At 45.4% G+C, this 16,469-nt stretch overlaps 1 protein-coding gene across 2 annotated transcripts in view; it reads left to right on the top strand.

Annotated features, from left to right (window-relative positions):
- The window catches only part of RBBP6 (RB binding protein 6, ubiquitin ligase), a 388,917-nt gene extending 375,062 nt beyond the window's left edge, over positions 1-13,855 (top strand). For both annotated transcript variants that reach the window (XM_069209694.1, XM_069209695.1), the window contains one exon: positions 12,183-13,855. In XM_069209694.1, the coding sequence (XP_069065795.1) occupies positions 12,183-13,710 (1,528 nt within the window). In that variant the 3' untranslated portion in view covers positions 13,711-13,855. The remainder of the gene's footprint in view (positions 1-12,182) is intronic.
- The last annotated feature ends 2,614 nt before the right edge of the window (positions 13,856-16,469 follow it).

The following is a 16,469-nucleotide window of genomic DNA, read 5'->3' as shown; positions in this document are numbered from 1 at the left end:
CTTTGATTAAGGATGTACAACACTTCCTTCAATGGGGTTGATTAAAGAAGCTGTGTTTTTTCATTGGGAATCGGAGCCCTTGCTATTATCATAGTCCTGGTTATCCTTTTATACAATTTTCTGTGAAAATCGATCAGGTTCAGACCAGATTCTTTAAATTGCTTCCTTACCTTCTGTTATTTACAACGACCATGGCATTGGCATGGCAAAATGGGCCCAAACAAAAGTCTGCTTAGTCACTACCAGGCTCTGATAGAAAGCCTCACAAGCAGTTTATAAGGGTGACCACTCTTATAGAAAAAGGTGTAAGAGAATGTATCTACTTCAGTGCTGGGCCTCCCTCCCTAGATCATCTTGCAATTTCGTAACATTATTTCTTGCTGCCATAATTTACCAAGCTATCAAATCCACATATGTTCCCTCCTTATGAATCAAAGATGTTCCAGCTTTCTTAATGGCAGCTCTGAATCAGGGAGAGCAAGCATGCTGGAGTCTGTGGCTAAGAGTTAGTGGACTGTTTATTCACATACACTTTTGAGTGGCTGGTATGGAGAAAGACGCAATAGAGAGTGAAGGCATGGGATATTCCCAGACTTTGATCCCAGCAATCAAAAAATTGACAAGAGGTACTAAATAAAGGATAAGGATAATTTTGAAGAGTCACTGAAAATAAGGGTGAAAATAGCTGGAACAATTGAGGAAAATGCCAAGATGTGTTTGAAAAATCTGTTTACGGAGCAGATGTGTAAGGCCTGTTGACATTTCTGATTTAATCAGCTGGATTTCTTACATGCTCGATGCATATGTACTACAGGCCAAAGTTAAGTAGGTCAAAGATTGCACAAAGCTTATCGATTTTAGTTTGGCTAACACATCAGTAGGGGATACAAGTTAAACCAAGTTTTCCATTCGGGTAAACCATCGGTTGTAGTGGCCGCGATCTAATTGTTTGGTATGTGCAGTACTGAACTCTATAGCAGTCCCTGCTACAGTGGTGATTTACATTGTGTCCAGCATCCTCTTACAAATGCCAGTGCTTTTGGCTTCATTTGTAATAATGAAAAAAGGGATGTGTGGTGAAGCAACTGAAAGTATCCAGAAGGTAGGAGGACTGGCTTGAAGTCCAGCAGCAGGGGACTCATGGTTAGTCTTAGGAGAGTAGTCAGTTTAAGCTGGCACAGTCACCAATCCAAGCTGTTTCTTATTTCTAGAGTTGAAGAACATCCTGCACAACTTGACAGTCATTTGACTGAATGTGGTAATTGCATGCACGCTTCCTCACTTGCACCTTTTGAAAGTGGTTTGCTTTCTGTAGTGTCATCAGAGAAGCCAAACCGAGATGTCATCTGGTGGGAGTTCATTGGACACCTAATATCTCTTCCATTACCCGTAGATTCCTTTCATTGCTTTCCATATACATTTCAATTTGTCTTCTTGTTGATACAACTGCAACATTTCAATGCTCGTGTTATCCCTTCTGGAATATGTAACAAGTGTCTTTTTGTAAGATAATTAAGCATGACCAACCATACTTCACTAGTCCGCAGTCCACCGCTAACATGTTTTAAGGATTTTTCCGTTACGTGTTGAAAGTCAACAAATCCAGGGTCTGTTGGGTCAGGTGCTTTCCTGTTTCTCTAACTTTTAGTTTTCAGGTCACTGGTCAAGCAGTCCAAATCTACAACCTGATGTAGGGTTTCCATTAGTCATTCCAGGAATTACTTACTTTAGTATTCTGCTGCAAAGGTAAGAGGCTTTGCATGGGGCACTGAACTCTGTTTGTCTATTGGCTTCAAGCCCATCTATTCCCAGTACACCCAACCATAAGACTCACAAGGAGGTCGACCATAACCTTTCACCGCCCCACAATGTTATCACAGTCTTCAGACTCTATTTTCCAGCATCTGTTTTGGAAGCATTGTTTAGGTTGGGATTGAAATATATTGTTCGAGGCATTTGTGGCTGTAAATGCACATGCTGTGTATTCTCCTGCCAGCTAGTGCAGGGCCCAGATGTGTGTGTTGTTCAGTGACTCCTCCTCTTGCTGGTATTGCACATGGGCATCGACTCCATTGTTAGATTTTCTTTCCACCATCGGGTTTGGATATGTGCTCTGGTTCAAGGCTGTCATCAGTATTCTTTTTGGGTCCTATGGTAACTCCTAACCATTAGTATTGTTTTCAAATGTGTGTCTCTTTTCACTTCCATACCGAGTCAAAGACTCCATCTGTGCCCAGGCAATCCTCAGATTGAACATCGCCCCACATAGGGCCTCGCCCTCTGGGGCCTTCTAACTTCCATGCCATGTCGCGAAGGTGATGAAACGCACGCCGTTTAGATATTGTCCTCAATGCCATTCAGACTATCCTCAGACCGACCTCCATTTGGACTGTAACCCATGCCTACCCATTGAGCTTGACAAACTCGCTTGTCGCTCCTTCAGATAGAAGACCACCCCTCAATGACTGTTGGGAAGATGCTTGGAAATGTCTTGGAGGAGCGTCAAAGAATTGGTAGACCTATATGGAATAGAACAGCTTCAAGATCACCACACTGAGGCGTCTGCAGCTGTTGGAGACGTTTTCACCAGAGGACAGTGCAAGCTCGGACCTGGAGATCAAGGACCTTCTAGCAGTTTAACAGGTTTGAGAGTACCCTTCCCTTCCTCGATACAGCTTGCAAGCCAAGCAGACCAGCCACCCATAAATGGCAACAACCCCAGCTCTAGCTTAGTGCTGAAAAAACAATACAAGTCAGCCTGCTCGGCACCTACTGTGATCAGTTCGCCATCAAGCAAGTCGTTGAAGACAAAACGATCAACACTGGACCCACCAGCCGACATTGAAATGGTCATGCCACTCACTACTTCATCAGCTTCCAAGAAAAGATTGATGCTTGACAAAGACATTTGGCAATCCATCCGCAAATGAGCCAGATCATCACATGCCCACCTGGAGCTGCCACATATCCACCAAAAAGGCAGCTTTCTTTCTATAAATCCCTGGATGAAGCTCCAGTTCCTAAGTACAGTAAAAAGACTGACATGACCACCAGTCTGCCTCCTCCTCTATCACTAACACAGGCCACGTGGGTCCCACCTTCCCCTCACTCCTCACATGTGGACCTTCTTTCCTACCCTCTACAGAGGTCATCAATTTCATCTATTTAGGATGGGGGAGACCCTACCCCAATTTCCCCACAACCAGACCCCCTTGTATGCTGCGGACTCCGACCCCGATCTCTACCCAGCTCTACTATCACCCCCAGACAATTCCTCAAGATATCCGGAGCTCTTCACTAGAGCAACTGCCTACCATAAAGGCCCCCTCCTTTCTAATCCAATAGAAGATTTCCTGTTTGAGACACTCTCCTCCACACAGTGCTCTACAGAATACCTACCTATGTTAAAAAATGTTACATCGCACAATAAATATTTTTCAAGACCCTGTTCATGCTTGAGTAATAACCTGAGTGTGTAAAAAGTATAAGATGTGCCCATCAGATACTCCTTACATTCGATGTCCCCTTCCCCAGGCTGTCTTGTGGTACATACGGCAAGGCAGAGGGCTAACACCCCCCCCTCACCCCTTGCCTAGACGCTGAGTGGAAAAAAGTGGCAGCACAGTCCGCTAACCACTGGCATATTGCCAATTCTCTAGGTCCCTTGGGCAGATACGACAGAGCTGCATGGAATAAGATGGAGCACCATCTTTAGTACCTCCCTGAGGAACACAGGAAAAGAAGGCATGAGTTTTTTTCTGAAGGGAAATTAATTTCCAGCACCACCACCACAAAATGCGCCCTTGACGCCGCCAACGCTGCTGGTCGAGGCATCAACTCAAGCCTCCTTAGATGCCATGTATGGTCACTGTAGGAAGTTGGCTCTGTATGTGCTATTTCAAAGTAAGGAATAGCATGCACAGAGTCCAAGGGTTCCCCTTAGAGGTAAGATAGTGGCAAAAAGAGATAATACTAATGCTCTATTTTGTGGTAGTGTGGTCGAGCAGTAGGCTTATCCAAGGAGTAGTGTTAAGCATTTGTTGTACATACACATAGACAATAAATGAGGTACACACACTCAGAGACAAATCCAGCCAATAGGTTTTGTTATAGAAAAATATATTTTCTTAGTTTATTTTAAGAACCACAGGTTCAAATTCTACATGTAATATCTCATTCGAAAGGTATTGCAGGTAAGTACTTTAGGAACTTCAAATCATAAAAATTGCATGTATACTTTACAAGTTATTGACAAATAGCTGTTTTAAAAGTGGACACTTAGTGCAATTTTCACAGTTCCTAGGGGAGGTAAGTATTTGTTAGGTTAACCAGGTAAGTAAGACACTTACAGGGCTTAGTTCTTGGTCCAAGGTAGCCCACCGTTGGGGGTTCAGAGCAACCCCAAAGTCACCACACCAGCAGCTCAGGGCCGGTCAGGTGCAGAGTTCAAAGTGGTGCCCAAAACACATAGGCTAGAATGGAGAGGAGGGGGTGCCCCGGTTCCGGTCTGCTTGCAGGTAAGTACCCGCGTCTTCGGAGGGCAGACCAGGGGGGTTTTGTAGGGCACCGGGGGGGACACAAGCCCACACAGAAATTTCACCCTCAGCAGCGCGGGGGCGGCCGGGTGCAGTGTAGAAACAAGCGTCGGGTTTGTAATGGAAGTCAATGGGAGATCTAGGGATCTCTTCAGCGCTGCAGGCAGGCAAGGGGGGGGGTTCCTCGGGGAAACCTCCACTTGATCAAGGGAGAGGGACTCCTGGGGGTCACTCCTCCAGTGAAAGTCCGGTCCTTCAGGTCCTGGGGGCTGCGGGTGCAGGGTCTCTCCCAGGTGTCGGGACTTAGGATTCAAAGAGTCGCGGTCAGGGGAAGCCTCGGGATTCCCTCTGCAGGCGGCGCTGTGGGGGCTCAGGGGGGACAGGTTTTTGTACTCACAGTCTTAGAGTAGTCCTGGGGTCCCTCCTGAGGTGTTGGTTCGCCACCAGCCGAGTCGGGGTCGCCGGGTGCAGTGTTGCAAGTCTCACGCTTCTTGCGGGGAGCTTGCAGGGTTCTTTAAAGTTGCTGGAAACAAAGTTGCAGCTTTTCTTGGAGCAGGTCCGCTGTCCTCAGGAGTTTCTTGTCTTTTCGAAGCAGGGACAGTCCTCAGAGGATGTCGAGGTCGCTGGTCCCTTTGGAAGGCGTCGCTGGAGCAGGATCTTTGGAAGGCAGGAGACAGGCCGGTGAGTTTCTGGAGCCAAGGCAGTTGTCGTCTTCTGGTCTTCCTCTGCAGGGGTTTTCAGCTAGGCAGTCCTTCTTCTTGTAGTTGCAGGAATCTAATTTTCTAGGGTTCAGGGTAGCCCTTAAATACTAAATTTAAGGGCGTGTTTAGGTCTGGGGGGTTAGTAGCCAATGGCTACTAGCCCTGAGGGTGGGTACACCCTCTTTGTGCCTCCTCCCAAGGGGAGGGGGTCACAATCCTAACCCTATTGGGGGAATCCTCCATCTGCAAGATGGAGGATTTCTAAAAGTTAGAGTCACTTCAGCTCAGGACACCTTAGGGGCTGTCCTGACTGGCCAGTGACTCCTCCTTGTTGCTTTCTTTGTTCCCTCCAGCCTTGCCGCCAAAAGTGGGGGCCGTGGCCGGAGGGGGCGGGCAACTCCACTAAGCTGGAGTGCCCTGCTGGGCTGTGACAAAGGGGTGAGCCTTTGAGGCTCACCGCCAGGTGTCACAGCTCCTGCCTGGGGGAGGTGTTAGCATCTCCACCCAGTGCAGGCTTTGTTACTGGCCTCAGAGTGACAAAGGCACTCTCCCCATGGGGCCAGCAACATGTCTCTGGTGTGGCAGGCTGCTGGAACTAGTCAGCCTACACAGACAGTCGGTTAAGTTTCAGGGGGCACCTCTAAGGTGCCCTCTGTGGTGTATTTTACAATAAAATGTACACTGGCATCAGTGTGCATTTATTGTGCTGAGAAGTTTGATACCAAACTTCCCAGTTTTCAGTGTAGCCATTATGGTGCTGTGGAGTTCGTGTTTGACAGACTCCCAGACCATATACTCTTATGGCTACCCTGCACTTACAATGTCTAAGGTTTTGTTTAGACACTGTAGGGGTACCATGCTCATGCACTGGTACCCTCACCTATGGTATAGTGCACCCTGCCTTAGGGCTGTAAGGCCTGCTAGAGGGGTGGCTTACCTATACTGCATAGGCAGTGAGAGGCTGGCATGGCACCCTGAGGGGAGTGCCATGTCGACTTACTCGTTTTGTCCTCACTAGCACACACAAGCTGGCAAGCAGTGTGTCTGTGCTGAGTGAGAGGTCTCCAGGGTGGCATAAGACATGCTGCAGCCCTTAGAGACCTTCCTTGGCATCAGGGCCCTTGGTACTAGAAGTACCAGTTACAAGGGACTTATCTGGATGCCAGGGTCTGCCAATTGTGGATACAAAAGTACAGGTTAGGGAAAGAACACTGGTGCTGGGGCCTGGTTAGCAGGCCTCAGCACACTTTCAATTGTAAACATAGCATCAGCAAAGGCAAAAAGTCAGGGGGCAACCATGCCAAGGAGGCATTTCCTTACAGTCACCCTTCAGGATGTCCTATCTCTTGTACAGCAGGGTGACTTCATGACCTCTCGTGAACTGGAGAATGCTTATTTTCACATACCAATACAGGGATGCGGAATTCCTATCGCCCGACGCCCGGGACATCTTGTTTGGGGTCAAGGGCAACACGTTTTTATGTTTACTTTGTCCTTGGGACAAGTAGGCCCAACCCTCTGCAGCACAAACCCTTTGGCTGCCTGTTTACAGAGAGTGGAACTCTCTGCAGTTAAGGTAATGTTTCCAAAAGATAATGCTGTTCGAACTTGTATTTATGGTTCATTATTTGAAAGCCTTAATTATTAGGGTGAGTGCTGTAAATAAATATTTTAAGGTCTGTAGGAAGTTGGCTCTGTATGCACTATTTCAAAGTAAGGAATAGTATGCACAGAGTCCAAGGGTTCCCCTTAGAGGTAAGATAGTGGCAAAAAGGGATAATACTAATGCTCTATTTTGTGGTAGTGTGGTCGAGCAGTAGGCTTATCAAAGGAGTAGTGTTAAGCATTTGTTGTACACACACACAGGCAATAAATGAGGAACACACACTCAGAGACAATTCCAGGCCAATAGGTTTTTGTATAGAAAAATATATTTTCTTAGTTTAAGAACCACAGGTTCAAATTTTACATGTAAAACTTCAAATGAAAGGTATTGCAGGTAAGTACTTTAGGAACTTTGAATAATCACAATAGCATATATACTTTTCAAATAAATCACATATAGCTATTTTAAAACTAGACAGTGCAATTTTCTACAGTTCCTGGGGAAGGTAAGTATTTGTTAGTTCTTGCAGGTAAGTAAACCACCTACGGGGTTCAAGTTTGGGTCCAAGGTAGCCCACCCTGGGGGGTTCAGAGCAACCCCAAAGTTACCACACCAGCAGCTTAGGGCCGGTCAGGTGCAGAGTTCAAAGGGGTGCCCAAAACACATAGGCTTCAATAGAGAAGGGGATGCCCCGGTTCCAGTCTGCCAGCAGGTAAGTACCCGTGTCTTCGGAGGGCAGACCAGGGGGGTTTTTGAGGGCACTGGGGGGGGGACACAAGTTAGCACAGGAAGTACACCCTCAGTAGCACGGGGGCGGCCGGGTGCAGTGTGCAAACACACGTCGGGTTTTCAATGTAAATCAATGGGAGACCAAGGGGTCTCTTCAGCGATGCAGGCAAGGGGGGGGGGGCTCCTCGGGGTAGCCACCACCTGGGCAAGGGAGAGGGCCTCCTGGGGGTCACTCCTGCACTGGAGTTCCGATCTTTCAGGTCCTGGGGGCTGCGGGTGCAGTCTTTTCCAGGCTTCAGGATCTGGGAGTCAGGCAGTCGCGGTCAGGGGGAGCCTCGGGATTCCCTCTGCAGGCGTCGCTGTGGGGGCAACTCTGGCTACTCGCGGTCTCCTAGTCGCCGGGGAGTCCTCCCTGAAGTGTTGTTTCTCCACAAGTCGAGCCGGGGGCGTCTGGTGCAGAGTAGCAAGTCTCACGCTTCCGGCGGGAAACGCAGTTGTCTTGAAGTTGCTTCTTTGGAAACAAAGTTGCAGTCTTGGATGAACAGAGCCACTGTCCTCGGGAGTTTCTTGGTCCTTCTAGAGCAGGGCAGTCCTCTGAGGATTCAGAGGTCGCTGGTCCTGGGGAAAGCGTCGCTGGAGCAGTGTCTTTTAGAAGTGGGGAGACAGGCCGGTAGAGCTGGGGCCAAAGCAGTTGGTGTCTCCGTCTTCTCTGCAGGGTTTTTCAGCTCAGCAGTCCTCTTCTTCTTAGGTTGCAGGAATCTGAGTTCCTAGGTTCAGGGGAGCCCCTAAATACAGAATGTAGGGGTGTGTTTAGGTCAGGGAGGGCAGTAGCCAGTGGCTACTAGCCCTCAGGGTGACTACACCCTCTTTGTGCCTCCTCCCAAGGGGAGGGGGTCACATTCCTATCCCTATTAGGGGGATCCTCCATCTGCAAGATGGAGGATTCCTAAAAGTCAGAGTCACTTCAGCTCAGGTTGCCTTAGGGGCTGTCCTGACTGGCCAGTGACTCCTCCTTGTTTTTCTCATTATCTCCTCCAGCCTTGCCGCCAAAAGTGGGGCCGTGGCCGGAGGGGACGAGCAACTCCACTAGCTGGAATGCCCTGTGGTGCTGTAACAAAGGAGGTGAGCCTTTGAGGCTCACAGCCAGGTGTTACAGCTCCTGCAAGGGGGAGGTGATAAGCATCTCCACCCAGTGCAGGCTTTGTTACTAGCCACAGAGTGACAAAGGTACTCTACCCATGTGGCCAGCAACATGTCTCGAGTGTGGCAGGCTGCTTAAACCAGTCAGCCTACACGGGTAGTTGGTTAAGGTTTCAGGGGGCACTTCTAAGGTGCCCTCTGGGGTGTATGTTACAATAAAATGCACACTGGCATCAGTGTGCATTTATTGTGCTGAGAAGTTTGATACCAAACTTCCCAGTTTTCAGTGTAGCCATTATGGTGCTGTGGAGTTCTTGTATGACAGACTCCCAGACCATATACTCTTATGGCTACCCTGCACTTACAATATCTAAGGTTTTGCTTAGGCACTGTAGGGGAACAGTGCTCATGCACTGGTGCCCTCACCTACGGTATAGTGCACCCTGCCTTAGGGCTGTAAGGCCTGCTAGAGGGGTGACTTATCTATACTGCATAGGCAGTGTGAGGTTGGCATGGCACCCTGAGGGGAGTGCCATGTCGACTTACTCGTTTTGTCCTCACCAGCACGCACAAGCTGGCAAGCAGCGTATCTGTGCTGAGTGAGGGGTCCCCAGGGTGGCATAAGATATGCTGCAGCCCTTAGAGACCTTCCCTGGCATCAGGGCCTTTGGTACCAGTTACAAGGGACTTGCCTGGGTGCCAGGGTGTGCCAATTGTGGAGACAAAGGTACAGTTTTAGGGAAAGAACAATGGTGCTGGGGCCTGGTTAGCAGGCCTCAGCACACTTTCAAATCATAACTTTGCATCAGCAAATACAAAATGTCAAGGGGTAACCATGCCAAGGAGGCATTTCCTTACAAGATGTAGTCAAACATGCTAGCTTAAAGCAAAAAGGCAACTATTGATAACTCCAAAAGCACATTCCACTAGAAAGAAAATGCCTTCATGGCATTCTTAGGAAATATACCAGTGGCAGATATATGCAAAACTGCCACATGGTACACACCACATACATTCACAAAGCATTACTGTGTGGATGTCTTAACTAGACAACAAGCCACTGTTGGACAAGCAGTGCTTAAAACACTATTTCAAACCACTTCAACTCCTACAGGCTAACCAGTGCTTATTTGAGAGGAGAACTGCTTTTTAGTGTATGCACAGCATGTGTATCTGCAGCTACACATGCCATTGAACGGAAAATGTCACTTACCTAGTGTACATCTGTTTGTGGCATGTTGCACTGCAGATTCACATGCACCCTCCCACCTCCCCTGGAGCCTGTAGCCGTTTAAGTTTCATTAAAATTGTAAATATATGTAAATAAACATTCCTTTAACACAAACTATGTATATACATATCTATTTTATTGCATGGACATAGTTAGTATCCTCATTCTACCACTCCTACCTCACTCTATGCGGGGAAAACAATCTAAGATGGAGTCGATGCTCATGCGCAATGGAGCCGAAAGGGAGGAGTCACTAGGTCCTGTGACTCAAAAAGACTTCTTCGAAGAAAAACAACTTGTAACACTCCGAGCCCAACACTAGATGGCAGGAACAGTGCACAGCATGTGAATCTGCAGTGCAACATGCCACGAACAGATGTACACTGGGTAAGTGACATTTTCCATATATATATATATATATATATATATATATATATATATATATATATATATATATAATGATAGATAGATATAGATATATATATATAATGATAGATAGATATAGATATGGTTCACCGCACTCCAAGAAGTCCAAAATTAACGTCTGTATTTTTGTTTCCATAGAAAAAGCACTTTTTGACTTGCCTATATCTTTACACAGTTTTTCCCAAAAAGTGTCCTATAGGATCTTGCTGCGCTTGGAAATGTCCGTTGTGATCCATCAGACGGGGACCCCGAAAAAGCGGGAGGGGGTCAAAAAAGTGTCTTTCCCATGTTAATTTTCATAGGGTTTTTAGACACACCTGCAACCCAAAGAGCTGAATGGAATTGCACCAAAATTTGGGAGGAAGCTAGCTCTTGGAGCACAGATTGTGCTTTTTGTGATTTAGTGTTAATCCCCATTCAGTAGTTTTAGAGCTATTAAACGCCCGAGCTGATATCTGATTGGCTGCCAACACTTCTCCAAGGAAGCCATTTCGTGACACAGCTTCAGCCACGTCCCACAAGCAAAACAAAAAAAGAAAAGGGGCCAGGGTTGGGGTACCCTGAGCCCCCTAGCCTTGGTGCAGCGGGCCCACCAGAGCTAAGAAGTATTTTTTTATTTTTTAACTTGTCTGAAAAATCAGTGGATCTATCAATGGATTTTTCCGAGATTTAATTTTGTTTTAAAAAGTGCAGCCTCCTGCACTTTTCATGTATTTGTCCCCTGGTTGAGCCAGGTCCGGGTGGCATTAGGGGGCTTAAAAAAGCCCTGGGACCATCACCTCGCCGGGGCTATGTGTAAGTATGCAAGGGAGGTTGGGGAGTGGGTCCTGCACCCTGACGACCACTACCTTCCGGGGCACCATACCATGAAATTCTCCAGGATCCCAGTCCTGTGGTCGGCGTGCCTGCCTGTCCCTCCTCACTGCTTTCTCTGTGCTCTCAGCCTTTTGGTCTGTGTGCCTGCCACTTGCCGGTTCTTCCTTCTCACCACTTTCTCTGGCTTCTCAGCCCCGTGGTCTGCATGGCTGCTGCCTGCCTGACCCTCCTACCACTGTCTCTCTCCTCTAAGCCCCATTTTCTACTTGATTGACTGTCCCTCCTCACTGCTTTCTCCGGGCGCTCGGCCCCAAGGTCTGCGTGCCTGCTGTTTGCCTACCCCTCCTTCTCACAGCTTTCTCTGTGCTCTCAGTCTCGTGGTCTGCATTTCACAACTGTACAGTTAACCGAGGTGTATTGTTTGCAATAAATTCTATGGCATCTGAAATTTCAGTCGGTCAGGATAGCAGTCTGAAAAGGCCTCACAGATCTTCAACGAGTGAGTAGAACATAAAAGCTTGTGAATGTCTAAAACGTGGTACTGGAGAACTAACACTAATTCTCCAGAGTTGCTATCTTACCTAGAAAATATTCTGAGCTTGTGAGTCTGTGCATGACACCAGTTCATGAACCTGGAGTTAGAAGTAACGAACTTTCTTTGAAAGTGAATAAAAATGATTAGGTGATGGGCCATGTGTCATGTCACCGTGTTTATAATTCAAAAATATTGTTTTATGGAGATCCGTGCAAGCTGGTGAAGAGTTTGAGACATATGTTCGTAGCATAAGTGCAGTAATTGTATTTAATTCATTAAAGAAGTGAATCTCATGTCTGAAGGCCATTCTTGCAGCAGCATTGAAGTCTGACATGCATTACTCTCAGAAGTGACTTTATTACAACTTGTGTTTTCGGTTATAGCACATTTTGCACATTGTTTTATACAGAATGCTTTTTCTGTCCTGTTTGTTCACAACATATAATGTGCTTTTTTTTTCCAGTACGAGCTCAACTGGAGGGAGTCCTGTCCGAAGGCCAGAAGAAAAGCCTGATATAAAGAGAACAGTAATTAAGACGATGGAAGAGTTTAATAATGATGATACAACTCCTGCCGAGGATGTCATCATTATGATTCAAGTGCCTCAGTCCAAGTGGGAAAAAGAAGACTATGATTCTGAAGATGATGTGAAGTCGTCCTCCCCACCCTCGAATGTAGGGAAAATGGTCAGTGTTGTGAAAAATGTCAGTGTAAAGCCTTCTAATCCAGCCAAGACTGTTGACAAAGTGCCGGAGGTTCTGGAAAAGAAACCCATCAAAGATGTGACCCTAGAAAACTTTCGGCGTGAAATAAAAACTTCAAAAACATCCACATCAAGTGAAAAAAAATATAAAGACCGAGACCCTCCTGTTTCTGATAAGGAGGCTTTCGATAAGAAGAAGAGTGACAGCAGTGTTGAAAGATCAAACAATCCAGGGAGTCAGCGAAGTCTACCACAGTCATCCAAGGACAAAATAGAAGACAAGCCAGACTTTGATAATGTGTCCTCTAGCAAAGACCCGCCTTCAAATAAAGACAAGAAGTCAGAACATGAAAGCAGCAAAAATTACACTGGCTCAAAACGTCGAAATGAAAGGAGTGAAAGTGCTAAAAGGAAGGACTCCCCCTCTCGAAATAAAGACTCTGCCTATAGCCACAAACATAAGTCTAAGGAAAAGCAGGTTGATCCAACAAATAAAGTGTTTGCAGAATCCAGAAGCAGCAAAAGCCCTTCAAGAGGCCGTAAGCAGCATGAAGATCACAAAAGCAGCTCGGAGACCAGGCAGGCATGCGATGATGCCAAAGCACGAGAAAAAAGTGTTGTCAAAGAAAAAGATAAACACACATCGGAAGCCAAGGGCAAAGACAGAGACTCTTCTGGGAGTCGATCTTCTCATACTCGGCATGCCTCACCTGATGCTAAAAGTGAGAAAGACCCAGCGGACAGGGATTTGGTTAGATCAAAAACTCCACTCAGTCGTACTTCCCGACTCTCAACAGATTTGACAAGGGAAACAGACGAGGCTTCATTTGTCCCAGACTACAATGAAAGTGATAGTGAGAGCAATGCATCTGTAAAAGATGAAGGCGGCCAAGATAAAAATTCAGGAGAAGTAAAAGAGAAAGTGGAGCAAGAAAAAGACACTGTTGATATGGAAGAGTCGCTTCCACCAGCAGACTCTTCTGGTAAGAATCCAGTTCCAAGCAGCCCCAGTGGTAGCCACAGCCAAAGTCCCTCTGAAAGTCCTGCTCGCAGCCCTAGCAGCAGCGCCAGCTCAGTGGGCAGCCAAGATAAGAAGAAGAAAAAGAAGGACAAAAAAAAGCACAAGAAACATAAAAAACACAAAAAACATAAGAAACATACTGGTAATGAATCGGATTTGGACAAAAGCCAAAAACACAAACATAAAAAGAAGAAATCCAAGAAGAGCAAAGACAAGGAGAAAGAGAAGGAAGACCAAAAAGTGAAACCTGTATCTGTTGTTGCCTGAAATAACAGAGATGAACAATTGACTTAATTACTAAGTCACATGTATTAAATTTTCTTATAATGTAAACAGATTGATAACTTTGTAAATATGGTATTGAAACCTTTGCTGCACTTAATATATTGCTGCTTGATTATTTGATTTTTACATCAGAGCTTTATAAAGTGAACACTTTGTACAGAATTGCGTGTTTGACCATGTGACATGAGCGTTCCTTTGCTGAGGCATTTTGAGTTTCACCACCATGAAAATATTTGGGGTGATGTTTACTAAGCTGTGAATACTTCACATTTCTTTTATTTTGCTCCTTTTTTATTGCCTGGAAGGAAAAATAAAACTGATGATAAGTTCTGAAATATCATCTGGTTTAAATGACTTACAGAGTCTGTTGCAGCCTGTGATGTCACTTTCAATTGCAATAAAAGTTTTCAATAAACCTAAGTTAATAGAATTGTATTTCCATCAAAGTCTAACGGACTGTAGTTCCTCCTTTCTATTTGACTATGATAGTGCACTTGAATTATTCCACTGGTATTGTAGTCAAATATTGTTTTATCTCCAAGGGCTTAAATTTTACAAAATACAAAAATAGATTAATACACCTGCCCTAAAACCCAGAAATATTCTTTCCCCTAGACTAGATAGAGAGCCGCAGCTGTCTTAGCCAAAGCAGTCTCTGCTTAACAGTTCCCACCAGTGTGATGCCTGCTTGGCAGTTTCATAGGGATCTGTGGAAGAAGTTATCAATCACAAAGTACCAACCTTATCAGGTGCATTAATATCAGAGTTCCAGTCTCCACCGCTCATGTGGTAAGTAAGATGGATTGGCTATATGGACCACTTCTACCCCCTAATACCATTTATGTGTAGGGAACATTAATCACTGGTGACTGCGCCTCAAGAAGTTGTCCTCTGTCGAAGAAATGTCAAAATGGAAGTGTCTAAGCTCACATCATTGTGGCTGCAATTTCTTCGATCTGTGCTGATGAATTCTTAACTAATTTACATAGGGGTTCTTGACTCTGTTTCCAATGCAGCTTCACAACCAGTGTTCTTATGTTGAAATTGGTATAGGTCTGAGGCGTCCATTCGTCCTGTTATTTCTAAGACCTGCAGCTTCAGGCACAGTTGCAGAATGACCACCTCTGCTTTGCAGTCACATTTATTTCTGCTTTCTCTAGTGACCCATCTGTGAACTTGTTTTAAGATCCAAGTTTCTTTTTATTTTACACCTGCAATAGACCCTTCATATCTTGACATCACACGAGAGACTACGTTTTGTGTTTAATGAGCAACCCCTCAGGGTTTCTTCCCAGTCCCTGGGCTAGGATGCTACTAACTTTCTCATCCCAGATGTGCAGTACTCCGCTGTACCTATTAAAGTGTTGGAATCTGTAATAAAGCACCTGCGTGTTGCTAATATGGGACTACAGATTGCTTCGTGGTTTGAAGTGGTGATTCGCGGATAAGTCTTTGCTAGACTTTTGTGTCAAACAATAGATATTTATCATATTGGACTTGTTTGGGTATGCATTGAAGTGATTGACTCCCTCATAAACCATGCACTTCTCCATTTTTCCTTATAGAGGTGATGGTGCAGATTCTTTTAACTGAATGAGCTTTTTTTTTTTTTTTTTTTTCAGCAGCTCCCCACTTCCATTTCTCAGACAGACAGAGCAGTTAATGCATTTCCCGAACTGGGATGACACTCAGAAAGTAGTTTACACCCTGAGTCAAACATTCAAAAATAAGTGCAAGCTTTTTCTTATCTCCTCCATTGGCTGGATCTCATGTCTGAACAGGAAGGAGGGCAGTTCCTAGTACATGATTGCTGAGTTCCTGGTGAGTCAGCCTATTGATAGCTAGTGTTCTCACACAGAAAATACATCATTTAGACAGGTAGTCTGCTAGATGTCATTATCGCAGTGCTTTAATTTGTCATTGGACCCTAATCCCTACAACATAAGTGCAGTGGCTCATATCCCGGATAATTGACTGAGGTTTGTTGTGCACATGATCAGCTGCTATAAGTGGGTCAATTCTTGCAGATAACAATCATCAATTGATTTCTTTCAAGGCCCGCCCTCAGTCTTTCACAGGACACAATAGAATTTACACACTTCCACAATTGCACAACAATTAAACACGTTGAGTAATCATTGACCCGGCTCCAACTGATACAGATTTTGTAATTGTTGCTCATCCTAACAGAACCGTAAACACATTCAGAAAACAATCTAGCAAGATGTAACCATTGTTTGAGCCTTTATCTAACTACAACTGCATAGTATGTGTGCAAAGTAAAATACTCTGGGGACCAAGGTGTCGGATACAATTAATGAAGGCCCATAAATACTTTTGATACTTTTGGGGATGATTTATCAGATTGATGAAAACGCCTGGGCATACAAGTTTAAACAAAAAAAAAGTGACTAGATTCTGTACGTTCAGTGCATATCAACACAACATAGTGCTGAACAAGTTATTATTCTACACCATTAAATAGTGTATTATCTTTATGGTAGAAGCCCTAGCCTCAATGTGGGGCTCAGTACACTAACATAAGGGATTGCATTGTATTAGATTGTGGCATTTGTAGAGCACATCATATTCCTGGCAAGGCTTTGCTATCCTAGTTGAGGTGCATGACATTTTAAGACCTGCTCAAAACATGGAATAGGGAGTATTCGCAGTGCATGTGCAGGACAAAGTGGGGAGTGTGGGATGATTGGCGCAGCAACATATATCAACATACTAGCTTG

The sequence above is a fragment of the Pleurodeles waltl genome, chromosome 10 (assembly GCF_031143425.1).
Source record: "Pleurodeles waltl isolate 20211129_DDA chromosome 10, aPleWal1.hap1.20221129, whole genome shotgun sequence".
NCBI classification, from domain to species: Eukaryota; Metazoa; Chordata; class Amphibia; order Caudata; family Salamandridae; genus Pleurodeles; species Pleurodeles waltl.
This window is presented reverse-complemented; position numbering and strand designations above follow the sequence as displayed.